General features: G+C 48.9%; 1 protein-coding gene and 1 long non-coding RNA gene across 5 annotated transcripts in view; one reads left to right on the top strand and one right to left on the bottom strand.

Annotated features, from left to right (window-relative positions):
- The window catches only part of LSP1 (lymphocyte specific protein 1), a 39335-nt gene that overhangs the window by 6638 nt on the left and 7440 nt on the right, over nucleotides 1–25257 (top strand). Inside the window, exons 1-10 of one of the 3 annotated variants that reach the window (XM_090140588.1) lie at nucleotides 3136–3293; nucleotides 13337–13489; nucleotides 15391–15480; nucleotides 17929–18130; nucleotides 18710–18832; nucleotides 21010–21053; nucleotides 21170–21251; nucleotides 21614–21754; nucleotides 22402–22482; nucleotides 23173–23287. In XM_090140588.1, coding sequence (XP_089996714.1) covers nucleotides 3235–3293; nucleotides 13337–13489; nucleotides 15391–15480; nucleotides 17929–18130; nucleotides 18710–18832; nucleotides 21010–21053; nucleotides 21170–21251; nucleotides 21614–21754; nucleotides 22402–22482; nucleotides 23173–23262 — 1065 coding nt within the window. In that variant the 5' untranslated portion in view covers nucleotides 3136–3234 and the 3' untranslated portion in view covers nucleotides 23263–23287. Of the gene's footprint in view, nucleotides 1–3135; nucleotides 3294–13336; nucleotides 13490–15390; nucleotides 15481–17928; nucleotides 18131–18709; nucleotides 18833–21009; nucleotides 21054–21169; nucleotides 21252–21613; nucleotides 21755–22401; nucleotides 22483–23172; nucleotides 23292–25257 lie in introns of those variants that run through there. The other 2 variants (XM_031614139.2, XM_090140587.1) reach the window with 2 other exon arrangements.
- Nucleotides 15635–16413, bottom strand: LOC149917761 (uncharacterized). 2 transcript variants are annotated; one of them, XR_016466751.1, is made up of 3 exons: nucleotides 16142–16413; nucleotides 15871–16005; nucleotides 15635–15782 (listed from the first exon to the last, which is right to left on the bottom strand). It is a non-coding gene; the product is annotated as an uncharacterized LOC149917761 (long non-coding RNA). The 2 variants fall into 2 exon arrangements; XR_016466752.1 differs by having other exon boundaries at nucleotides 15871–16002.

The raw sequence follows: 25257 nt of genomic DNA, 5'->3' as shown, positions 1-25257 counted from the left end.
TGCAGCTGTACATCCCTCTGCTCCACTCCAGGGCATTTTCTGATGCTCAACAGAGCTGCTGCTGGCTTCTCTGTTTTCTGATCCTGCTCTTTCCTCCCCAGAAATCAAGCATCCCCACCTTAATCACACAGTTGAGACGTGCTGTTCTCTTGACAGCACGCTTCTGGAGCTTGCAGGTAGCTGCTCATGCAAGAAAGGGACAACGTGCTGCTCTTGGCTGCTAGACGCTCCATTTCCTTGGGATTATCTCTGAGTTGGGATGTATTTCTTTGTTAGCAGTAACGTCTTTTCTTCTAATTTTTCTTTTCCCTTCGCTAGATCACGCTTTAGCCTCCAACCGATTTTGCAATCAGTCCTACATAGCAGACTGATTGTGTAATTAACGGGAACTGGTGTGGCCCTCCTCACTGGGACTCCCCTCCTCCTGCCACAACAGCCAAGCCCCACGTGCTCCCTGACGATCTCTCACCTTCTTTCTTTCCTCAGCTACTGGTGAGATCTCAGGGAAGCTCTCTGGTGGCCTGCAGTGTTCCTGGGTGCTCTGGGCACCTCTGCTCCTGTATCGGGTGCAGTTCTGCTGCAGGGATTTATGTCAGTTCTCCTAGCATGTACTGCGCCAAAAGGAGGGGGGAAAAAATAAGAGATGAATGAATTCTTTGTTAGTGCACTTCATCCTGAACTTATCCATCTGAGTTTCCTTGCACTGCTCACTGAAAGCATGCATCTCTAGTGTGGTCATGCTTCCACTTCGCCTGCTTGTCTGTCTCAGATCATGGGCAGGTTTGGGGTGTTTTCTAGGTAGGAAAAGAAGTAATGTCCTTAAGTTGCATCAGGTTGGATATTAGGAAAAACTACTCAGAGTAATGAGACACTGGCACAGGCTGCACAGGGAGGTGGTGGAGTCACCGTCCCTGGAGATGTTCAAGAACTGTGGAGATGTGGCACTGAGGGACGTGGTCAGCAGGCATGGTGGGGTTGGACTGGATGATCTTAGTGGTCTTTTCCAGCCTTCATGATTCTATGATAAAGGAAGTCTGGTAGGTGTGAGTTTTGTTTTAAATGTGTGGTCAATTGTGATGATGTTAGCAGGAGTGTTCACTTGCCTAAGCCTAACTGCTCCTGTAAGTGCCTGTGGGGCTGGGACATGCTCTTTCTGAACATCAGAGGCCTTTTTTTGGTAAATTCCTTGCATCTTCTCACCAGCCCCAAATTTAGAAATAGAAAATACAGTGGGACAGCATCTGAAGAGCCCACAGAGCTAGGCCAGAGTCAGCCTCTGTGCTTTGAGGGTTCTGTTGTTATGGTCAACAAGGGGAAGTTTGATTAATACCTGCAGAGAAAAAAAACAAAACAGATTGTTTTGAAATGAAGCTGAGAAGGGGAGGTACATCCCTCTGATCCGGGCTTGCTACACTTCCTTTTTATTGAGGTGTCTGGGTGTACTGCATGGGCAACTTCCCCATTTCAGGCAGTAAGAAGCAGCTCTGCAGAAGTGATTGAAAAGAAATGAGTAAATAAGGTAAGAAGGGCTGAAAGCAGGAAGAAGGTGAGGTTGAGAGCAGAGTGGCTCATCTCAGACAGATGAGTATGCCCACCTACCAGAGGGGAAGGAAGGTGTGCTGTGCTGTGAGTAATGCTGCTCAGTGGGCATGGTGGTGATGGGTTGGTGGTTGGACTAGATGATCTTAGTGGTCTTTTCCAGCCCATGATTCTCTCTTATGTGTGGTTGTAAGGTAGGGCTGGAGTAACCTGTACAAGTCCAGGTACCTGTTAGCTCAGTACAGGGGATGCTCTTTCCCTGCAAAGTCCCAATAAGAAGAAAAGACTTAATTTATTTGCTGATCTGTTTTTTCCAAACACTAATCCTGTGATGATGCAGTATGAAGGCAATAGCAATCATTTGCATCCGGCAACACAGCAACACAAGTGGCAGTGTTGTTGGCTCCTCATCTATCACTCACATGATTCTTTATTCTCCTGAAATATTGGGGTTTCCCAAAAACAAGCCAGACTTCTTACTCCCCCTCTGTTTGACAGCTGGGGAAACTGAGGCATGGGAAAGTCAGCCACTTGAGCAGGTGAGGGGGGCATTGGGAACAGGAGTGGGCTGCAGATCATTGGCATGCCCCAAGTCCAGTTGTTGTCCTCATCTCACAAGAAGAGCTTTCCCTCAGTACAGGAGAGACGCGGACATGTTAGAGTGCATCCAGGGAAGGGACACAAAAATGATCTCCTACTAAGGCAGGTTGAGAGAGCTGGGGCTATTCAGCCTGGACTACAGAAGGAGACCTAGTAGTGGACTTTCATTATCTAAAGGTGGGAGTGCTGTAAAAAGGAAGGGGACAGACAGCCAGGTTTGTTCTGACAGTACAAGGGGAAATGGTTTCAAACTAAGAGTAGAGATTCAGATTGAAGAAGTCAGAGCAGTGAAACATTGGTGCAGGTTGCCCAGAGAAGTGGTAGACACCCCATCCATTGAGATGCCCCAAGGTCAAGGTCAGGGCTTTGAGCCTCAAGGTCAGGGCTCTGAGCACCTGATCTAGCATAGGTGTCCCTGTTCATTGCAGGGGAGTTGGACCAGATGGCCTTTAATGGTCCCTTCCAGCTCAAATGATTCTAGGATACTAAAGCCCTCTCACATTAATTCAGCTCTTGGTTTGTCTCTGGGTACACAGGGAGTGCTGGGAGGCGAGGCTTCTCCCGATGTGAATGGACCAGCAGTGATTTACTGCTGGCTGCTCGAACACAAGCTGCCGACCCGGGCTGCAGCCCTCGGCTTGCTTTGTTCCTCATTTTTATCATAGAAAAAGCAGTGGTGGAGGGAGGGAAAAACGAAGGAGTGGAGGAAAAAAAAAAAAGGGGGTGGGGGTGGGGGGGAGGAAGATGAAGGGAAAAGGGGAAGCAGGGAGGGAGAAGAGATGGAGAAGATGAATGAGATGGGAGAGGAGCGTGTAGCAGCCCGAGGAGAGCCGGCTTTGTACTGCGCTCACAGGCAGCACCCAGCCCGCATCCAGCCCTGCTCCCGGAGCTCTCCCTGACGTTTGCAGCAGGCAGAGGAGGAGGAGGTGGAGGTTGAGGAGACACGAGGGGGTGGAACAGGGGGGGCTCGCCGAAACAAAAGGAAACCAGCTGCAGAACTTCCTGAAGACGGGGCGGGGGGACACGCGGCGCCGGGCGGCTGTGCGGGCAGGGAGCGGCTGCGGGAGCCGGCAGCCGGCCGCCGGGCTCGGCACCATGAGCAGCGCGGTGCTGCGACGGAACTCCAGCAAACAGGGCCTGCAGAACCTCATCAGGTGAGTGGCGAGGCACGGGAGCGTGGGGGCACACGGCCCTCTGCCCGGGTTTCGACTCCTCGTCCCTTGAAATCCGCCGGGTTTCTGCCCTAACCCGCTCCGCCGTGAATTGGGAGGAAGGAGAATAGATCCCCCCACCTCCCGAACGATATGAGAAAAGCAGATCAGAACTTGCTGATGGCTTTTCCAGGAGAGCGCAAGTGGAATAACTGAGCACAACCGCGCCGTGACACTCACCTGAGACAGAGGGCTTTTTTTCCCCCCTCAAATGTGTGCTGTGCTTGAGCTGATGTGCATTTGTAATTCTGTGAGCTGGTGGTGCTCGGCTGATGCAGTGCATCCCAGCAGCGCTCTGACCCTTAATCTCCAGCTACAATTGCCGGGGCATGAGGCAGCGGTGAGCTGTGCCGTCTGTTCCCACCTACAGCCCAGGCTGAGCCCAGGAGGATGGCTACGTTGTGTGCTGGCACTGGGGTTCCATCTGTGCACTCACTGCTGTTTGACTGGAAATAATCCCAGGACCCTCCTCTAGCAGCTGGTGCTGGTGGGGTTTGTTCTGCGCTCTGCTCTCAGCTGGGCTGCTCACCTCAGTGCGTTTAACTGAGCTCCTGAGACAGTGGAAGGTAGAACAAGGAAGCGCAGGGTGAACATTGTATATTGGGCACCTCTGGGCTGCCCCTGTGCTGCTGGGCTCCAGCGGGCAGTGGGAGATGCCAGGGTGGGGTTATTTGGACATGCTTCTCGCAGTGGGATCCCCCCAGCCAGTAATGCAGGCTCTACGCCTCGCCTCTCAAATGAACTTTGTGCTGTGGAAGGGACGTGGGCTCCTGCAGCCACACCATCTCTGCCCCCTGGACATGGGGCTGTGGCATGGAAGCTCTCTGAGGTGGGAAATGAGCAGGCTGAGGGGAAGCACACACACCTTGTGCACACAAAGGGAGTCCAGAATTGGCTCAGCCCAAGCCAGAGGTGTTTTCCTCTCCTGAATGGTGTCCCCAAGTTCCTCCTTCTTCAGCTTGGGACTTTCGGCATCCCATAAACTCACACTGGTTTCTACCAGGGGAACTCTGTGATTATATTTGTCCTGATCAGGGCTTTTAGCTCTTCACTGGGCTGAGGTCTACAGCTCATTGGGGCTGTGCTCTACAGCTCCAATGCCTTCCTCCTCTCTATGGAGGATGGAGGGTGTGAAGATGTGCAAGGGATTTAATCCACTCTTTACATCCAAATAACCCCACTAATGCTCACAGGAATGAATTGGAGAGCAGGCAGTCTCTGTTCCAAGCACAGCCTCTTTTGCAGTTGTTTCCTTCTTCTTAAGCCTTGCAGCGAGCTGCAAGCTCCTTCAGTTCATGAATGCCTCGAGGCTTCTGGCTTCAAGACACAGAGCTGTGAAGACTGCTAAGCTTCCACTCTGCTTTCATCTATCCCAAGGTGACTGCAAGGCAGAGCAGTTACGCTGCACAGGTTTTAGGCTCTTCTGATGTGCTTGAGTACAGAGCCGACACAGAAACAAGTGCGAGAATGGCTGTTTGGAGCCACATCTGTAAGCACTGGGGATTCCAGTGTGATGCCAAACATACCCTCCTGCCCCTTGATGCAAAGTGTAGTGGTCCCTCCTGAGTCTGCTGCGAGGCTTCGCGGCATCCTTGGTGGGGTAACTTGTTGGCTTGTGCTTTGCTCAGCAAAAAGCAGGATGTGCCCTCTGCATTGCTCCAAGGGAGCCACGGAGTCTGCCAGTGTTATCTGCCTCACTCGTTCTTCTCCCCCCACATCCCTCTGTGGGCACAACCTTCCTATCTGGATGTCCCTGGAGAAATATTTGTCTCTTTGTAGGAAGGTAACAGCAGCAAACCCTTGCGGTCCCCCGAGACTTCGTGTTTTTGAAGTACTCCCCAAACATGAGCCTCCCTATCTTGTTATCTTGGTCTGTTCTCCCCTTATCCTCCTAATGAATTCCTATAAATAAGATAGGGATCCAGCGCCTGCCATGTCGATTCATTCAGTTCATTATCAGCTCCTGCTGGAATTCTACTCTCCCTCTATTTATCGAGCCTTGAGTGTTTCATAAAAGAAGATGGCTGGTTAATTAACCCGCAAATCAGCCTCTTTGTAAATCCGCAGCAGCAGCGGCTGTGCCACTCCCTGAAAGTGGGTGATGAAGCCTGGATGCTGCTCCCCCCATGGGCTCCATCCCACAGCCATGTAGTGTGTGGGTGCATGTGTACTTAATGTGATGGGGACCTGGGGTTTTGCTCTGTGTGCTGCTTCCCTCTCTGTCTGTGTGTGACGTCTCTTGGAGCTGGCCAGGATATGTCTCAGCAAGGAAGATGCTGCTCTGCTATTTCCACTTGACCTCTGGAGCAATGAGCTGGGAACGAGGAGCTTGGAGGGTTTGGGAAGAAATAAGGGAGGTGGTGCTTTGGAGGGAAAGGAGATTGGGAGGAGAAGGGGGTGCTGATAACGTGGTTTGTTGCATGAAAAATGGTGGTTATCATGTGAGTTATTGCAGCTTCTCTTTGCTGATGTTCACCCCCTGTTCCCTGGGTTGTGGGCTGATGTAGAGAGCTGATTTTTTCCTCTCTGCAGCAATGGCTGAGCCATCTCTCTGGCTGTTATGTGGGTGCATTCCCAGCTTCTTCTGGCTGCAGTGCTTGTTTGATTGGGAGTACCACACTTGCCATGTGTTGTAATGTTTCTTTTCTGGAAGGAAAGTAGTGTCTGTTTTTAGCTTAATTGTGCCTCATGTGTCTTGGGCTTCTGCCTGCTCTGAAGCAAATGGATATTTAGGGAATTGTGGGAAGCTCTTCAAGGGTCAGGGTGAGCTACACACTCTGCTAGGGTGAAGTATTGCCATGTGTATCAGAAGGGTTTGGCCAGCAAAGGCAGCAGATGGAATGCTGGGGATTGATGCTTTGGTGATAGGACAAGAGGGTAATGGCTTTAAGTTGTACGAGGGGAGGTTCAGATTGGGTATTAGGAAAAATCTCATCTCAGAGTGGTGATGCACTGGCACAGGCTGCCAGGGAGGTGGTGGAGTCCCTGTCCATGGAGGTGTTCAGGACCACGGAGATGTGGCACTGGGTGGCATGGTAGGGATGGGTTGGGTTGGACCTGATGGTCTTAGTGGTTCTTCCTAACTTTGATGATTCTATAGTTCTATGATTTGCAGCTTGGCTGCTGTTTGACAACAAGTTTTCAGCTTCCCAAAATGTTTTTTCCCTTCTCTCTTTGTGTGACTTGGCTCTTCTGATGGAGAAAGTGAGAGCAGATACTAGGCAAACCCTGAGCTGCATCCCTTAGTTCTATGGGGAGACAAAGGACAGCCAGTGATGTGCAACGCATCTGTCCCCCTTGCTTACAGCAAGAGGCTGTGCTGACATGCTTTAAGGACATTTTCGCTCGGTATTTTGGGGCCAAGCCTGCTTTCTTTCGAAGGCACAGCAGGGGTAGAGAGCTTGTTGCTGACCCTGGTTCCTGTTGCGGCTCCATGCCTTGATGAGGGCCATAAATGCAGAAAACCTCCTCTCTCCCAGAGACTCATTCCCACGGCCTCCTTGTTACCTCCTGTCCCTGCTGGGGCAGGGAGCTCCCTCCTGCTGCTCCAGGCAGCAGGGCCTGGGGGAAGAACACCGTGAAACAAGTGATTTGTGACCAGTCTGGTGGGTCCGATAGGAAGCATCCTACCTGATGTGAAGCTGGCCTTTAATCCCAGCTTTGAGCAGCAGCAAAGTGTTGTTCTCCTCCATCCTTTTACAGCACAGCATAGCAGAGGCTGTGGATGCTTTCCTATCCAATACAACAACAAAAAAATATTCAAGTTCAGTAAGCCAAGCTGAACCTCTCTGACAAGTCTGCTTTATCCTCTGGCATGCCTCTCCCTTCCAAAAACAGAGCCCAGACTTCCTCCTCTCCAGGCAGACGCCAGTTTCTCGAACAGTGCAGCTGAGATGGAGGGAGCGTGAGAAAAGGCCACGTTTTGGGGTCTTACACGGCACTGATTTCTCACACCTACTGAACACTGCAGCCTGTGCAGGGTGCTGGGAGGGCTCCAGCTCCAGCCCTTTCTCTCCCCCGCTCTGCTTCCAAATTCCAGACCGGTGATGTTAATACATTACCACACCAGCATATCTGTGTGCAAAGGACACACGATCCTGGGGGTGCAATTCATCATCTTGGAAGTGAGTTGGTGGGAGTCTGCCTGCCGTGGTTAAAAGTAATTAAGAAATATATATAAAAAAGGGTCATTAAGGATAGTGACCTCAGGATTGCTGCATGGGTTGGCTGCTGGTGGGATGCTCCCACCAGGCAATACGTAAACCCCATTGCCTGGGTTTATGCATCCAAGTTGAGAGAGGGCTAGTGATAGGATGGAATTTTACACTCTGCTGAAAAGTCTTACTGAGACCCCCTGAAAATCTGTTGATCTCACCCATGTCCAAGAAAAAGGTCATCCCAGCAGATGCTCCTTGTCCATAAACATGTGATTGTAATGGAAACACACTCCCTGGTGCCCCTCCATCCACCTGAATGCATCCATTTCTGGGCCTATCTTCTGCCTTGGGCTCTGATGTGAGCTTCTATCCTTCCCAGGGACCTTGCACAATGGTGTAGCCCACCTGCACCTTCTGGGTGTTACCTGGTGTGCATGGCTGTGTATCTGCTTGTTTTGCTCTGAGCGGAAATGGGATATGCTGTTGCAAAGATAAATCCAGATTCACTTCAAAAAAAGAAAAAAGGAAGACAAGTTGCTTTTGTTTTTAAGGAGAGGCTATGTCCCTGCCATGCTGCCTATGGTATTCTTCCTTTTCTGCTTGATGAAAGTTCAGGCTATATCTTATTCAGCTCAATTGCCTTGGCATGTTCTTATCAGCTCCCTCGTGACACCTTTCCACACCCCGGCTCCTGCTGGTCAGTAGGGATGGGAGATGGAGCTGCTTCCCTGTAGAGTGAAGTGGGGAGAAGTGGCTGAGGCTTTGGAGCTATGGATGGGTGGGTAGGTTTGGTATGAGAAATAGGCTTAGGGTGAAGCATCTATGCATTTTTCTGTCTCCTCCCCCCCTTGCTGTACCCCCTCCTTGTTCAAACTCTGTAGCCTGGGCTGTGAATGGAGCAATGCAGCCGAGGAATTACATGAATGCATGAGAGGGAGAGGCTCGTGCAACATTGCTGTCTGCCTTCAAATGACAAGGCAATCTCTCAGAGCTGGAATCACCATATCCCCTGAGACAGCATTGAAATAAGCTCCAGGCTGTGACATCACCATTTCTGTTTTTATTTCTTTCCCAGTCGCCTTCTATTGTACTGATAACCATGACCCCATCCTTATCCAGGCAGATTATTGCACTTCTGTAATCTTTGCTATCGAGCCATGTTACATCTCAGCCCCAGAAACACGTCTACCAAGAATCCGAACTGCTGTTCGTCGTCTGCCTTGATTATTTCTGTATTGGATGTGTTTTGCCTAGTGTCATAGAGGTCACCCATGCTTGCTGCTGTTCAGCAGTGGTCTCTTGGCAGTGCAGTAATGGACCTCTGCTCAGTTCCCAATACCTTCATGGTGAGCCCTTGGGTGTGGGGACAGATTTCTGAAGGCTTCTTGATACATGGAGATAAATGGGGTCTTAGATCTCTGAGAAGAGATGCTGAATAGTGGAACATTGCTTTTACCCAATGAGTTGCAGCAAGTGAAAGAACCTGAGCACACAGCATCATGGTTGTGCACTGAGGATGTCCTTTTCCATTTCATGTGGCAAGTGTGAGCAGTACACTTTGGTTCCCTTGCAGTCACACCTGGCTCTTCATAAGCTGATGATAAATGCAGTATGAAATAAAGTAGCTCAGATGTCAGCAGGATGAACTTGGTGACAGTCCTAAGCCATGTTCTGTTTCATGTTGGGTAGGCTACTTTTGTTGCTGGGTGGCAACGGAAGAGTTTTACCTGGAGTCTACTGTTCTCTCTCTATGATGGGCAGTAGGGCACTGAGGTAACAGCTGGCACCATGGCAAGGCAGAAGAGGCTGAAAAGTGATGGACTGATTTGGATCAGGCTTGGACCGGGCTCTTAACAACGTAGATGTCCCTGTTCACCTCACAGGAGTTGGACTAGGTGGCCTTTGAAGGTCCCTTCCGACTCAAACAATCCTCTTGAGGAAGGGGAAGAGGTCTTGCATAGGTGGCCTCTTCCTCTTCCTTTCCCTAAAATTCAACAAAGAGGACAATGGGTTGACTGCTGGGGATGCAGCCCTGTTTCTTGGGGGGGATTTTGTCAGAGGTGGTAAGTGTGATGCTAGCCCAGTCACTTTTGCAGGTGATGGGAGTGTTACCCTTGATGGCAGTATGGTTTGCACTGGATTGCCCTTTGAGAAATACCAACCACTGTGCCAGGATTGTGTGTGACTCCTCTTAAATCCTGTTCCTGAAGCATCTCTCCCCATGACCCCTGAGTATGCAGGGCAGCCTGTGCGACAGAGGCCCAGACCAAAGTCAACAGCGTCCTGGCCCAGCACCCAGTAAGCTCAGGAGACAGGAATGTCGAGTTTGCTGGTAGAGGGTTGATGCGTTCTGGCACAGGTCTGCAGTGCCTAAAGCCTCCGGGAGGCATTTTATTTTCCTTTCTGGAATTAGCTTTAGTGCTGAAGGTTGGTTTAGGGCCAGCAAAACTTCCTCTGTGCTATGAGCCATGCAGAAGCCTCCTCAAGTCTGCACTGTTTCCCTTAAATACAGCTCGGTGCCAGAAGTTTCTCTCACATGAACGCTATAAGCTCCTCAAGCACAGATGAGGAATTGCCTAAAGGAAATGTGACCTTTCTAGAAATGCTGGCTTGTCTGGAGCGGGTGTTGGTGGCCATGAGGAGTGTGGCCGCCTGTATCTGTTGTGCAGGAGGTATGCAAGAGGATGAGTGGAAATAAAATGACTCCCTTGGCTGGGGTCTGGCAGGAGGTGAGGTCAAGAGTTGGCTGTGAAGCAGGCAGCCAGCCGCAGAGCAGTTCAGCCAGCTGTGGCCACGTGACCAAACCTGGAGCTGGGTGCTTCAGCCCTTCCTTAGAGCTGCAGGATTTCCTCACCTCCCTGCTGAGAGATAATCCCTTCCACAAAGAGTGTTTCAAATATGATGTAGGGTGGGTGGGTGGGAGGAAGGAGGCTTTTGATCCCAACAAAACTCTGGTAGGAGCTTGTGCTCTTGACTTGCCCTGGGGAGAAGGGCTGATGATACACCTCTATGTGGGCAGGAGGCTCAGGGGAGGAGTGCAGCACACCATGCATTCATTTTGCAAGCCTGAAGCTTTCCATTATCTTGTTCTGGGCCAGGTGAAATGGTTACAGCACTGGAACGGGATGCCCAGGATGGTGGTGGAGTCACCATTCCTGGACGTGTTCAAGAACAGTGGAGATGAGGCACTGAGGGACACAGTTAATGGCTATGGTGAGGATGGGCTGTGGGATGGACTAGATGTTCTTAGTGGTCTTTCCAACCTTAATGATTCTATGAATTTTTATGGGAATCTCTCTATTTCCTTTCTTTGAAAGAAAATTTAACAGCTGACCCCCTCCATGCATCAGAGTGGGCTGATGAAGGTTTGGACTGCTCTGAACCAAAAGGGTGCAGTCAGTTTGCAGTTCAACAAATTGCTGTAGCTGACCCATACTCGATTACTTTGCCAAGGTTTTGTTTTCCATTTGTTTGTTTGTTTTTTTACTAGAAACAAATATTTGTGCTACTAGATCAGTTGAAGAGGAATAATCATTTTCCCTCTGCTTGCTATCTGGATCACTGAGCCCCTAAGCATTGCTTATTAAAATCACTCTGTTGCCAGCCTTTCTGAGCATGAAATAGGGTTCTGAATCTGCCAGTAAAGTGAGCTTGGGTGTTCAGTGGTGTTTCAGAGCCCAGGGTAACCAGGGGCTCAGTGGGGACCGTTTTCTGCCTGCTGCACATGAGCAATACCCAGCATTGCAGCATCACTTGGACTGCGGGCAGCTCAGATGCCAGCTCACTTTTTGGCAGTGGGAGTGATATTCCCCTGCCCTACAGAAAGCTGCATCTCCACGAAACACTCACTCTGGTGTTGTCCTGGGCCCATTGTGGAGATGCAGTGACAGAATAGCGAGCTGGTGAGATCATGAGGAGAGAATTAGTCACATCCCAGTGGGAAATGCAGTGGACTGCAGGCCGAGTTGATGTGCAAAGTGTGTATGGCTCAGACAGGACACCCCTGAGTTACTACAGCCCCTTGCAACAGCTTTCTGGGGAGCTGGGGTGTGTGGAGTTGAATGAAAATTGAATTCAGTCTGGGAGAAATGTGGACTTCGCTGCTTGTAACTGGGACGATCTGGGAGGGAGGGAGTTAAGAGTCATCCAGAACTGGAGGCTCTCTGGAGCTGTCACACAGGGGAGGGAAATCATGGCAGAGTTTAATGAATGACTTCATTTATATATTAAAAAAAAATAAAATGCATGCACACACAAAAAAAAATAAAACAACAACACGGTGGCTTCCTGCCAGGCCCACAAACAAGAGTTTCTATGGGAACCATGGGGAAAACAATAAATACGATGGGGGATGAGGAGGGGGCCTGGCTGCGGTCCGGGTGGCTTTGGGCTATTTATTCCCATCAAGAAAAGGGGGAAGTATCCTCCTAGTCTGCTTTGAGGCTGGGAGAGTGGATGGGTGAGCAAGCATCAGCACCAGCTTTGGCTGTGGGTACCGCAACTCGTGCAGCGGTGTTATCGCTGAGCTGGAATGCAGCAGCCGCCTTATCACTTCCTCGGGGTGGGCGGCTGTCCCGCTGGCAGAGGCACCCTGAGGCTGTGAGAGGCCAGCACAGGTTTCTGCTCCGTGCTGGAGTAGGAAGCGGAGTGGGATAGAGCTCCTGCCCTGATTTAGAGAGGGCCATCTCAGTTGGTAGGGACATGGCTCCATGATGCAGATTTCTCCAGGAGATCTAGGACATGGAGCCAAGATCCAACATGTGAGGTTGGGCCATGGGATTTCTTGTGATATCCTCATATCCCCATATTGCTTACCATACCCAACTTCCAGCCCTTTTCCTGGCACGCAGAGCAACATCACAGGGAATGGTGCTTTAGGATGCATCTTCCTTGCAGATAGGGTGTCCTGCAGGCAACACCCACCCTTGCTCACACATAACCCATTCCACTAAGGGTGTGGCATGCTCCTGAAATCCTACCCTTTGGAAAAGGGGCTGCAACAGGGCAATCATAGAGTCATTAAGGTTGGAAAAACATCTAAGGCCATCTAGTCCAACCACCAACCCATCACCACCATGCCCACTAAGTCATGTTCCTCAGTGTCACACCTACGTGTTCCTTGAACATCTCTAGGGATGGTAACCCCACCACCTCCCTGGGCAGCCTGTGCCAATAACTGATCACTCTTCCTGAGAAGAGTTTTTTTCCAAATATCCAACCTGATGCAACTTAAGGTCATTCTGTCTTGTACTTTTACTGTTAGCAGGGAGAAGATGTTGACCCTCACCTTTCTGCAACCTTCTTTCAGGTCACTGTAGAGAGCAGTAATGTCTCTCCTGAGCCTCCTCTTTTCCAGACCAAACAATCCCAGTTCCCTCAGCTTCTCCTCACAGGATCACAGAATGGCCAGGGTTGGAAGGGACCTCAAGGATCATGAATCTCCAATCCCCCTGCCACATGCAGGGCCACCAACCTCCCCATTTAATACTAGACCAGGCTGCCCAGGGCTCCACCCAGTTAACATTCTCATCAGACTTGTGCTCCAGACCCTTCATAGCTTTATTGCCCTTTTCTAGATGCACTCCAGTGCCTCGATGTCTTTCTTGTAGTGAGGGACCCAACACTGAATATAGCACTGAACTCGAGGTGCAGCCTCACCAGTGCCAAGTACAGAGGAAACTGTGCCAAGAGACAGGACCACCACTTCAAGGACCAGCAACATGCTGAAAGCCCTCATACAGTGAGCCCACACCTCACAGGGAGGGGTGTCCCAGCAGCTCGGGGGGGTATTTTCAAGGATTAAGATGAGTTTTCCTTCTGTTTTGGCAGGCTGACGGCACAGTGGAGCGTGGAGGATGAAGAGGAAGCAGCACGAGAGAGGAGGCGGCGGGAGCGCGAGAAACAGCTGAGGTCCCAGGCAGAGGAAGGCTTCAATGGCACTGGCTCCTGCATGGAGAGTGCAGGTTCAGCACAGGAAAACCAGTAAGTACCCGTGTGTATATGCCCTACAGCAAAATTTAACTGAGCTCCCCTGCGCCTGCTTTGGCCTCATGTTTACCGTGGAATTTGGGTGTCCCTGGGAAGGACACTCTTGTTCCTCCAGCCGTCCCCTGGTTTCTCTGCAGCTGCTGACAGCCACCTGGGCTTGCTCACACAGCCGAGGTCAGCCTGCCATTAATCTTCCCACAGCTTTGCTCTCTCTCGTGTAAACACGGCCCCCTCCTTCCCTCGGAGCTTCCTGCGCCAGGACACATCCCATCCACATTGCTGCTCTCATCCCTTCCCCCATTCAAACGATAAAGGAAAGAACCAACAAAATGGTGGATTTGCAAACCTGAGCTCTGCAGGGTCCTGAATGGAGACCAGGCTGGTGGTACCCATGGGCTGGCTGTATGTGTTCTTTCCATCTCCTGTGTTTTTCCCCACCATCATGGTCAGCAGTTACACGTGGCCTTGGGAGTGAGGGGCATGGATGACCCCAATGCAGTCCCAACCAGGCCCTGCAGCCAACATCCTGATGTCCATCAGGACCAACGTCCCATCCTTGGAAAAGCCCTTTCTCACTGATGTCCCTTCCTGTCCATACCAAGGTTAACTCAGCTGGGGGATCCCTAAGCTACTCTTACATAAGTAGTGGGAAATAACCCAGTTCTGAATCAGCATATCATCACTGCTCAGAAGTTTGAGGATGGCAAGCTTCCCCATCACTAGAGCCCTATACTTCAAGTCACTGGGGTTAGGGGATGCTAAGCATCTCTTGACACCTCCTAGAAGTCCAGAAAGGCAAAGAAAAGACCATGCTTATTGTGTATTTCAATACCTGAATTTTAAACTAACCCATGGGTTCCATCTGCTAATTCCCATTCCCTGGAGATGTGACCATGCCATGTCCCATAATCACGAAATCACCTCTTCCAGCTGATGCTTGCAATGTGGGTGCTCATCAAGGAGCCCCATCCCAGTGGTGATTCTCCCTGTGAATGTGAGGAAAAAACAGCAATTCCCATGCATGACCAGGCTGCGTCTGGTGCTGGCAGCTGTGGGAGCCAGGAGGGCTTCTGCTCCCTCCATCCATACATCTGCAAGCTGGGAGGGATGTCATCACTTCTTAGGAATGCACTCCCAGGATTAGAGGGCAGAGGGCTGCAGAATGGACGTATTTCCTCCTTTAGAGAGGAGGAAGATGTTTTTTCCCCTTCTACCCATTCTCCCAAGGCTGGGAGCAAAGGAACTTTTGGTGTGACTGGAGTTCCCCAACCAATTGGGGCCAATAGGAGCTGCTGAGCATGCAAGGAGCTTGAACTGCAGGGGTTGGGGAGGGTGCAAGATTGAACAAATCTGGGCTCTGCCCACCTCTGAATCATCAGCATGAAGCCAAGTGAAGAAGAATCATGTCAGTGCTTGGGATTACAGTGTGGTGAGCACCTCATTGCAAAGCTATACCTGCTACTCATTTTCGCTTTCTCAACTCTTCTCTGCTTTTGGATGAGTCTGGTCAGCACTGTGACATAGACCAGGAGCCAGTGTCTTCAGAGCTCTATGGGAACCTGAGGAACAAGCCTAGGACTTGAGTCTGTGTCTCAGTCACAGGGTCTTCTTGCCTTCCTAATCCAGAACTCTATTCAGGCTGGTTCTTGCAGATTTCTTTTGTTTGAGGCTGCATACAAGTGCAGGATAAGCGGGAACCAAGTCTGAAACACTTTTAGTCTAAATGAGCTGCAGTACAGAATAAAACCATGGGACTCCTTCATTTTGATATGCTGCTTTTCTCACCCACTTGTGGTCTCAGAAACCAGGCAGTGGGGTGTTCCTGCTGGAGACACTGAGCTGATCAGGCCTTTTGCACCGTTCTCATCCCAATTTTTCTCTTTGTTGTGTTTCAGCTATGACTTTAAGCCCTCTGGGACCTCAGAACTGGAAGAGGATGAGGGGTTCAGCGACTGGTCCCAAAAGCTGGAGCAGCGCAAGCAGAGGTGGGTAAGGCAGAGAGCTGAGCCACCCAGCACCCCAAGGAGAGGTGACTGAGCCCAGGTCATGTCTTGAGAGCTAAGGGTAGGGTCTGGAGCAAAGGCTGGAATGGGGGTGGGTGGCCTCTGCCTGCAATTTGAGCTGCTGGGGAGGAATGGACATAGGCTTTGGGGTGTTTGGCTTCAGCTCGGTGCTCTGAGCAATGGCAGCCGGCCAGGACACCGGAGTTTGGAGGAGTGACGACAGTGGATTTAAGCCACCTGAGCTGCTGCATGGGCCAAATCAGCCCCTAACATAATCCAGGCAGCTGAAAAAAAAAAAAAAAAAAAGCTGTTCTACATTATTGCTGCTTCCTGGCTCATGTCAGCATGGTGGGTGTTATGGCCCCAGCCCACCTTGTGCTCAGCAACTCTTTCAGCAGTAGAGAACAGTGCTGAGGGGTGTCTGTGTCCCTGACCAGGCTGAGGACCAGGTCCATCTTCCGCTCTCTCCTCTCACTGAGATGAGTGAAACTCTTGCTCCATCTCCTGCTTTGGACATATCTACACGTGAACTCTGTGACTCAGTTCTCCCAGCAACCCAATTTTATAGGGAGCTTTGTTCTGCAATGACACAACCCCTTCTTTACACAAGGAATTGAGAAAAATGCATAAGATTAATATTTACTTCTGAGCAAGTAAATAGATCTTGCCTCTTCCTTGATGCAATCACTGCAAGCTGTACCTTCCCAGCCTCAGCCCCAGGAGGGCTGCTGGAGCAGCTCACGGCAGTGCTGATTATCACAGCTGTGGGAGCAATTAGCAATCAGCCCCAGCTGCTTTTCTGCAGCCCCCTCCTTCCCTCCCTCCTTGAAAAGAACTCCGTCCAGGGAGAGGCTGCTGCTCTTGTCTGGAGGGGCTGAGCTCCTCTAAGTTTCTTGGAAGTGTGGTTTTGCAAAAGGTAGGCTCCCCAGTTGGTGGTTGTGCTTTATAAAGTCTGTTCAGCAGCTTTACCCTTCCTTCTGGCTCACCGAGGACAAGCTTGGAGTGCAAGGGTGGGTAGCAGGTATCTGATAAGAAGTGTCTTGCTGGGACAAGTGGTGCTGTGGGCAGGGTTTCCCAAATCCCTTTTCCTCTTAAATGAGCATGAGTGCTAAAGGCATCCTATAGACTACGTTGCATCTACTGGCTTAGATCTTTATTGTGAGCTTTCTCTTTAGCTGGAGGTATTGCTGGCTGAGACATCCCAGTTAGAAGAAAAAAAGTCACCTGGACCACGAGCCCTTTGGAGTTTGTTTGTTGGTGGTGACTGTGCTGTTGTGGGAGGATGATTAGTAGCAAGCCCAGTGAGCCAGTGTATGCATCAGCCTTTTTTCCAATGTGGTCAGTGAGGAGGTCTGGAAGGTGGCTGTCCTGTGAGCTGCCTTCCCTGCTGCAGAGGGGTGGGTGGAAAAGCATAGCCTGAACTTTCCTTCATGTTTGGTGCTGGCTGCTGAGGCAGGAGCAGTGAGTCAGCCCTCTGCTCTGTTAACCACCTCTTGCCTTGCTGCTGCAACACAGGCAATTTTCTAAGAAATAAATGGGAGGAGAAAACTATTCTCCATCTGAGAATGTAAGATGGTAATAACATCCCAGGGTGTATCTCTGAGCTACTGAGGACTCTGGGTTAAGTACTCTCACTGACTATTTCCAAAGGCATGAGCTGCTCTGCTTTTGCAAAGCTGATTTCTTAAGTGTGTGCAGGTGAGTCTTCTCTGTACAGCCTCTGGGGCATGTAGGAACCTTCTTGTGAAAGCTCCTTTCTGGTTTTTCTGTTAAGATCTGGTTGCTCTGGGACTGAGGTGTCATTCATTCAAGTGGCAATACTGAGGTTTGGAGAAAGATGTAGATGCACATAATACACACGTAGATACCTAACTGTATTCAGTTTTGGGCCCCCCATTACAAGAAAGTCATCGAGGCCCTGGAGCGCATCTAGAGAAGGTGACAAAGCTGTGAGTAGTCTGGAGCACAACTCTGGTGGGGAACAGCTGAGGGAAATGGGATTGTTTTCTCTGAAGAAGAGGAGGCTCAGAGGAGACCTTATCACTCTCTACAACCTCCTGAAAAGGAGGTTGTTGAAAGGTTGGGATTGGCCTCTTCTCCCAGTTAGCAGTGGTAGGATGAAAGGGAATGACCTTAAGTTGTGCCAGAAGAAGTTCAGGTTGGGCGTTAGGAATAATCACTGCTCAGGAAGAGTGGTCATGCACTGGAGTAGGCTGCCCAGGGAGGTGGTGGAAACACCATCTCTGGGGTTGTTTGAGAGCTTGGAGATGTGGCACTGAGGGATGTGGTCAGTGGGGACTGGTCTAGATGATTTTATTGGTCTTTTCTGACCTTAATGATACTGTACCATTACCTGAGAAGACACCCAACGGTGTATCTAGGCTCTTAACAAAATATTCTGGTTCTTTGACTTCTCTCCCCCACCTCTAGGTCTCCACAACAGTTGTATGAAGAAGAGGACAGCAGTGTGAGGGAAGCAGAGGTCAAACTGGAGCAGATTCAGCTGGACCGGGAGGGCCTGGAGGAGGTCCAGGAGGAGAATGTGGTTGTTAGGGAGGAAGAGAGGCTGTGCCAGGAGGAAGAACATGTCCCAGAGCAGTGTGAGGAGGAGGAAGAAAGAATCAAGCAGGAGGTGAGATCAGGAGGAGCTGGGCTGTTTACATTTTCAACTGGGCTGCATACAGAATCACAGAATGGTTGAGATGGGAAGCTCCCTCTAGCCCAACACCTGCTTGAGCAGTGTGCCCAGACCGTGTCCTGGTGGCTTTTGGAGAACTCCCAAGAGGACCCCATGGCCTCTGGGCAGCACGTGCCAGTGCTCATTCCTTGCTGCTGAATGTTGTGTCCATGTGGATGTACTGCCATGACATAACATGGGGATGGTGCTGCTTGTGTCTAAGTACCTTCCTGGGCTCACTGATGCAAACTCTTCCCTCTTGTGAGAGTGTGTCTGCTCTCAGAGCTTGGACTGTGTTAGTCATACCCATGCAATGCTTAGATGGATAGTGCTACTATTTCTCCTGTGGTTTTGTCTATGGTGAGTAGATCTTCAGGAGCACCCAAATCTGAATTTAAAGCTTATTTTGCTCTCCTCAGCCTTTGTCACACCTTTGGCTTGACTGCATTGTTGAATCTTGCATTGCTTGAAAAATCAATTTTGTTGAATGCCAAGTGCGGTGACTAGTCTTTATGGTTTGTTTTTCGCACTCAGGAGAAGAAGAGAAGGAGAAATGAAGAAGAAGAAACCCCAGAAAAACGCCCGAGGGCCCCAAGCCCCATCAGCCTGGAAGAGGAGGAGCTGTGCTCAGACCACACTGCAGTGTGCTCCACCAAGGTTTGTGGCAAGGGGAGGTGACCCTGAGCTTATGGTAACATGGCTTTTTCCTTATCTCAGCATAAAACAAAGTATCGTTTACCCTTCTTTTTAAAGTGAGGCTCTATCTCTGAAACATTTTGCCCTTCCCTAATTCCATCTGTGTGAATAGATGCTCTTGTAAAACCTCCACTCTGAATACCACTTGCATTGCTCCATGTGACTTCAGTTGTGCTTTGCTCAAATCCTTCGATCAGCGCGTGTGCTTTTGCATACAATAGACACACTTAAGTGGTTTGTGTAACAGTTGTCTTTTGTCTCTGTAAGCCCTGGGCTCCTTGATTATTGCATGGAGGGAAATTATGGGTAATTTGTAGCTTATTAATCTGCTGCTGATGTTATCACTTTTTTCATTCAGATCTATGCTGCTTGTTTCTTTCACAATATTTCCTGTGCAGGGAGGATTGTGTAGGCACTTCCTCTTGCAACAGTAAATAGAAATCAAGTGGAAGATGTCTATGACAGCCAGAATCTTGTTGTTCATGGAGAAGAACTTTAAAATCAAATAAAAAGAGGGAAGAAAGGGTGGTTCTGGATGCAGACCCAGTGCTAATGTCACTGGGGATGACCAAAGTGGTTCCAAAGAGTGTGGAAATACGATAAACACTCCTAGCACCTTTTATGCACTGAAATTCTTGTTGTTGCTACTCCAAAGCACACACAGCTTTTTGACCTGAGTTTAACTGCTGTTGCTAGGATTAGCCCAGGGAAAAGTTCAGAAATCCAGTTGCTGTGGCTTTGTTTGTTTATTTGTTTTCATATAACGGTGATGCCAGAGGTCACCCATATGCAAAGCTGAAAGCTAAGCCATTCAGGACAAATGAGCTTGGGATCTTTCCAAGGGATGGAAGGAGCAGAGGGAAAGCCTTGTACCAGTCCCATTTTGTCCTAGGCTTTTGTGAACTGAGTTCTGAGGTTGGCTGAGTGAACTTGCATGAGTCCTTCTGACCTTCAGAGTGTGCTTTGAAACAGAGAAACACAACTCTGGGCTGCCCACCTTGCAGCAAATCTCTCTGAAGTCCTGGCTTGGGGGCAAGCACCAACCCCTCCAACACTGAGCTGACAACCTGCCTGCAAGAAACTTTCAACTGATGAGATCTGTCTCACTGTTGTGCTGGAACCTCGTGAAGTAATACTCCTTAGTGCATCTCTATTAGCAAGGACTGTGCCATTAATTGATGATAGTGCTGTTCTTTAGTGGGCCATGAGATTTTGGCACAGCTGTTAAGCATGTCCTTTCTATGACAATATTTTGTCCTCTTCTTAGCACTAGCATTCTGAAAGCACCCTAAAGTGAGCACTTAGCACTGCTATTTATCTAGGAAGGTGATGCTTCCCATGCTACAGGCAGTGGTATACAGGCAGTGGGGGATTCTTGTCACTTGGTTGCTGCAACTTGTCTCTGTAGGAGCTACCTTTTGATTTGAAAGTGTTCATATCTCTTTTTTTCTTTCTTTCGGGGGCACACAAAAAAGCTGAGAGGTTTAGTAATGCTTCAGTCTCCTCCTTTACTCAGTGCTTGAAGTGGCTGCTTGCCTTCCTGCCGTGGTCGAAGAGTTATTGCACAGTAGATTCTTCTGCAAAGCTCTCTTCCCTGAAGCCTTGACCTGAAGAGTTGCTTTGCAGGTGGCTCCACGTGCTAAATAGCCTGTCTGTGTGGCTATGGATAAGCCAGCATAACTCATGGCTGTGCTGCTCTTATGCTTGCCTCCATTACTGCAGCAGTTGTTGGCTGTGCTTCTAGTTTCTCTCCATCTTTTTATGCTTTTCACTTTCTCTCTTGTTTGATGAGAAAACCAAGTGTCTGAGAAAGATATGTGGTCCTTGAGTAGGGTTGTCTCAACTATCAGTCAAGCTGTGTGCTGCTGCTTTGTACCCAAAAGTGATTGGGCTGCTACTTTGTCCTGGTTCTTCTGGTTGGGGTTCTTCAGGCCTGCCTTGGGAAAGAGAAGGAAATAGGATGCTCGTTGTGTCTCTGAGCATCAAGTAAATACAAGACTGAGGCATTTGAACCCCATATCCGTTTGAGGGAGAGATGGGAAGGGATGGCTGCAGTATGGTCAGCCAAGGTGACCTATATCATTCATATGAGGTCCAGAGAGATAAGTAATATCTGTGTCTTTTCTCTCCCACTTCAGATCACAGACAGAACTGAGTCTCTGAACCGTTCAATAAAGAAAAGGTATCTCCAGGGTTGCTGTGGGATCAGGGTGAAGGGGGTTCCTTGCTTCAAGCTCTTGAAGCTTCATTTGCCTGAAGCTTCAGGATATTGCCTTATCCTTTTTCTCTTGTCTCCAGTAACAGCATAAAGAAGTCCCAGCCTCCCCTGCCTGTGTCAAAGATAGATGACAGACTGGAGCAATACACGCAAGCTATTGAGGTGAGCTGCTGTACTATCTGTCCCCATGTTCTGTTGAGCTCCATTTGCAAGGTGTTGCTCTCCTACCATGGCTTTTAGTCTCACTATCCAGAATTGTGACAATAGAACCATATCCCCTTGGATGGGAGCAGCTGTTTTCCCTGTCTCTGCCTCCCTCAAGAGCATAAAGGTTCATTTTGTGAATGGCCCTGTCCTTTTTCCTCATATCTCCTGCCTACTGGGTGGGAATCAAATCAGCAAGACCCTTTAGGTCTCCTGCAACTCCTTATTCCTGGGCAACACCAACTGGGGGAGGGGAAGGAGGGGAATGACACACAGTTAGGGATGTTAAGTTCACTGATAGTTTTCCATCTCTACTCCAGACATCCACAAAGGCACCAAAGCCTGTCAGACAGTCCTCTCTTGACCTTCCCACCACCAGCATGATGGTAGCCAGCACAAAAAGCCTATGGGAGACTGGAGAGGTTGCTGCCCAATCTGCAGTGAAGATCCCAGCCTGCAAGGTAAGGCACTTGCAGGATGTGCACTGCTTTATGCAGGGGAAAAATCTCAGCTAGTGTCCCGAATTATTTCTCAGTGGTGCAGCTAGGAAAGCTTCCTGGATGCTGATTGAGGCTCAGCTTTGAAGTGGGAATAAATGAAAACTGTACATCTATTTTGCAGAAGTTAAGAATGAACTCTTTTTTTTTTAGTGAGAAGTTGGGTCTATCACCAAGGTGATAAATCCTGTAAATTTGGAAATTGCTAAGGATATTATGTGCTGCTCTTAACTTCTGTTTTTTGGTTGCTGTGAGCACGTGTGGTTCTGTAACGCATGGGTTGTAAATCTGCATTTATGAGAGTAAAATTCCTTCTGCATAAAAATGCCTTGATGTTAACATGTCTGAAATAATTAAAGAACTTCAGAAAATAAACATGTTGGATCTCTGATCCAGGCTCTTGTTGAAGTGAGTGAGAGAAGAAAACAGGATATATTGCTATCAGGAAGAAGATTTCAAAGTCTTAGCTCAGAGTTTTAGCTGCAGCTGCTGTAGCTCAGGCAGTGTAATACTTCAAATATAAAAGGAGGTCAGATGTGTGAGGTTGAATGAAGGCACGTCCAGCAGCACTGATGGTGAAGGGTAATGAGAACTCTGTATATCCTTTTCAGGATATCGTGGCTGGAGACATTGTGAATATTAGAAGCCTTTGGGAACAGAAGGGTGGTCCCAAACCTGAGACCAGTATCAAGGTAAGTTAATATCTGTGTGAGGGCAGAAGTCCTTTTCTTTTTCACAACGTAGTAAGGGCTCTGAGCTGGGTTGAAAGCATTGAGGAGGCAGTGATGTAGCAGAAAGGCAAGGGCTGCCTGTAACTATTGCACATAGAAGATTTGGAAAAGCTCTTATAGCTCCAATCCTAGTGAAAATGGGGGCAAGAATCCTATTATAACAAGTAATACTAAAGGGTCTCTTCAATGCCTCATTGTTCTCAGACAATGAGTTGATAGCCCTGGCCTTCTAGGTCAGAGTTGAACTGCAAACACAAGTTACTTTGCTCTCATTATACTTGATCCTGAGAGTAAAGAAAAACATCCACAGTGAGGCATAAGATAGTATCAACAGTTGTAGATGGATCTGGGGTCTTGTGCCTACTGGTATGCTTGTGGGAATGGCAGTTAAAGTGAAGCAGCAGCTGCTGCTCAAGTTGTCCAGGCTGAGAGAAGATCAAAGCATTTTGCCTGTTCTTGGATCTGTACTGCTGCCAGGATGCAGTCAATGCAATTGGCTTTTGACATGTATGAAACCAACTCTGCAGAGCCCAACAGCCTCCAAGCCCTCTGGGATTGCAGGCAATTATTACATTTTCCTCTAGCTTCAATTATTTGGTATTGACTACTTGGAGAAAACTGCAACTGGCTATTTCTTTCTTTCCCGTTCAGTCTACTCCTTCTGGCAAGAAGTACAAGTTTGTTGCGATGGGCCATGGCCAGTACAAGAGGGTATTGATAGATGATGCTGCAGAGCAGTAGCATGCCTGGAGAACCCATTAACCAGGTAGGTAGGTTATACAACAAATTCCTAGTGCTGCTTTGGCGGGATGTTGGGGGTATTTCTGCCAGGTAAAATTGGGGCAACTTGGAAGGTAAGGTACAGTAACAGCTGGAGCCTTGCTTCTGGGCTATCGCCTGGCTTGGGGCTGGGAGGAACACAGTGGGGTGTTGGTTTGTTTTCTCATTTCTGATACTTCTAGGTTGCTGGATACCTACATTAGTTTAATTTGCAGGACAAGCTGTTCGTATTTGCTGGTTCAAAGGAACAGTCTCTCTGCTGTTTTCTTATGGTTTTATCTTGCAAAGAGAAACTCGTAACTGGAAGTCACTCTGGCTGAGTGTGAGGGCTGACTTAATCCTGAAATTTAAATGCTTTGGGGGGTTTAATTCCCTGATATACTGAATTAATTAAGGGGAAAAAAATTGTAACGATTTCAGTGACCTCTTGGAACCGGTCCACAGGAGGGTTGTGGTGGGGAGGATGGGAGCATCTGCTCTGATGGATGGATCAACAGAACAGAAAGGGCTGTCCCTGGGTACGTGGCAACAGGAAGAGGAGATGCTGGATCTGTGGCTTCTTGAAATGGCCTTTGGAGATCATGCTCATATCATGTTTATGATAATAGATATCCTGGTGTTATCTGGAGTGATTTAAATAGAGGGTTGTGGCAGTAAGGAGGAATGGAATAGAGGGAGGAAATAGCTAGCTGGATTTGACTGGGCAGCATCTGGCACTGAGCAGAGGGGATGTTGTTCGGGTGAAAACAAGCTCATTCTTTCTTTCTAATATAAAAAAAAAAGTTTTATTTCTTAGCCAAGCTTATAAATAGCTCAGTCTGCTACAAAACACCTTTGTTTCTGAGTTCTTCTGGGGATTGAGCTACTTTTTTTTTTTTCCTTGTTCAAGGAGCTGAGCTCTGAGTGTTTGCTTTGTATTTTTTTTGTGTGGTGCCTGCTTAGAAGAGGTCTCCTGAATGCTGCCTGGAGGTGAGCAGCAGTACAAACCCAAGCTTGAATGCAGCTACCTTTTTAGACATAAGGAAGAAGGAGCCAACAGGACTTGCATCTTCAACTTCTCTGCCTGGCTTCCAGAAATCTGCTTTAAGGACAAGTTTAACTGTCTATTTCACTTGCTGAGAGGTTCCTGCTCCCCACTTTCTCTCCCTCATGATGATGTCCATCCTTTTTCCTTACTGTACCATCTGTTTGTGCTTTCCTTTCTGCTCCCAAACCCTCTGGCTCGCACCCACATCCCTCACTCAGCACCACCTCATCAACTTGCACATACGTACAACTTTTTCTCTCTTCTCCCACCCTTAGCTGCAGCTCCTCTGGGCAGGCTGCAGGCCAAGAGGCTTTCTCCAAGTGGCAGTTTAGGCTCTTACCATCTGCCTGAGTCTGTTGGACATTGCACAGCAGCTCAGGCTGGGACAAGCTGTGAAGGCTTCTCATTTGGAGCTGAAGGTGATCTCCCATTGCCTCTGGGCATCTGTTCTCTTGTCTGCAATGCTCTTGTGCCAAGGTCTGTCTCTGCAGGACTCTGTACCTGTTCTGTGCCTCTGCCTCTTTTTTTTTCCTAGGGGCTGAACTAGAGTCAGTTCTACCTTCTTGTGCTTCTTCTCCATTTTTCTCCCCAGTGGCAGTTCTCTGTCCTCCATCCCTTTGGGGTTGGAATGTGGACACAGCCTGGTGGGAAGCCCAGCAGATGCAAGACATAAGCCTCTCCTCTTTGCATAGTTTGTTCCAGGTCATTGTCATTGAGGAACAAAGTGGGTTAAAATGCAACTGCTTCCAAAACCATCTTCTCTGGACAAAATCAGTTAATTCTCAATAATAATCAGGTGGTTGGTTGTTTTTTTTTTTTGCTTGTGAGTGCAGACTTGAGCATAGTTATCCATCTATTTGTGCTACTACTAGGTGCCATTTTATCACTGTGTGATAATGGCATCTTTATCTACCTTAACATTAAGCATG

The sequence above is a fragment of the Phasianus colchicus genome, chromosome 5 (assembly GCF_987193195.1).
Source record: "Phasianus colchicus chromosome 5, bPhaCol1.hap1.1, whole genome shotgun sequence".
Classification (NCBI taxonomy): domain Eukaryota; kingdom Metazoa; phylum Chordata; class Aves; order Galliformes; family Phasianidae; genus Phasianus; species Phasianus colchicus.
Note: the sequence above shows the minus strand (reverse complement) of the source record. Positions and strands in the feature narration are given on the sequence as shown.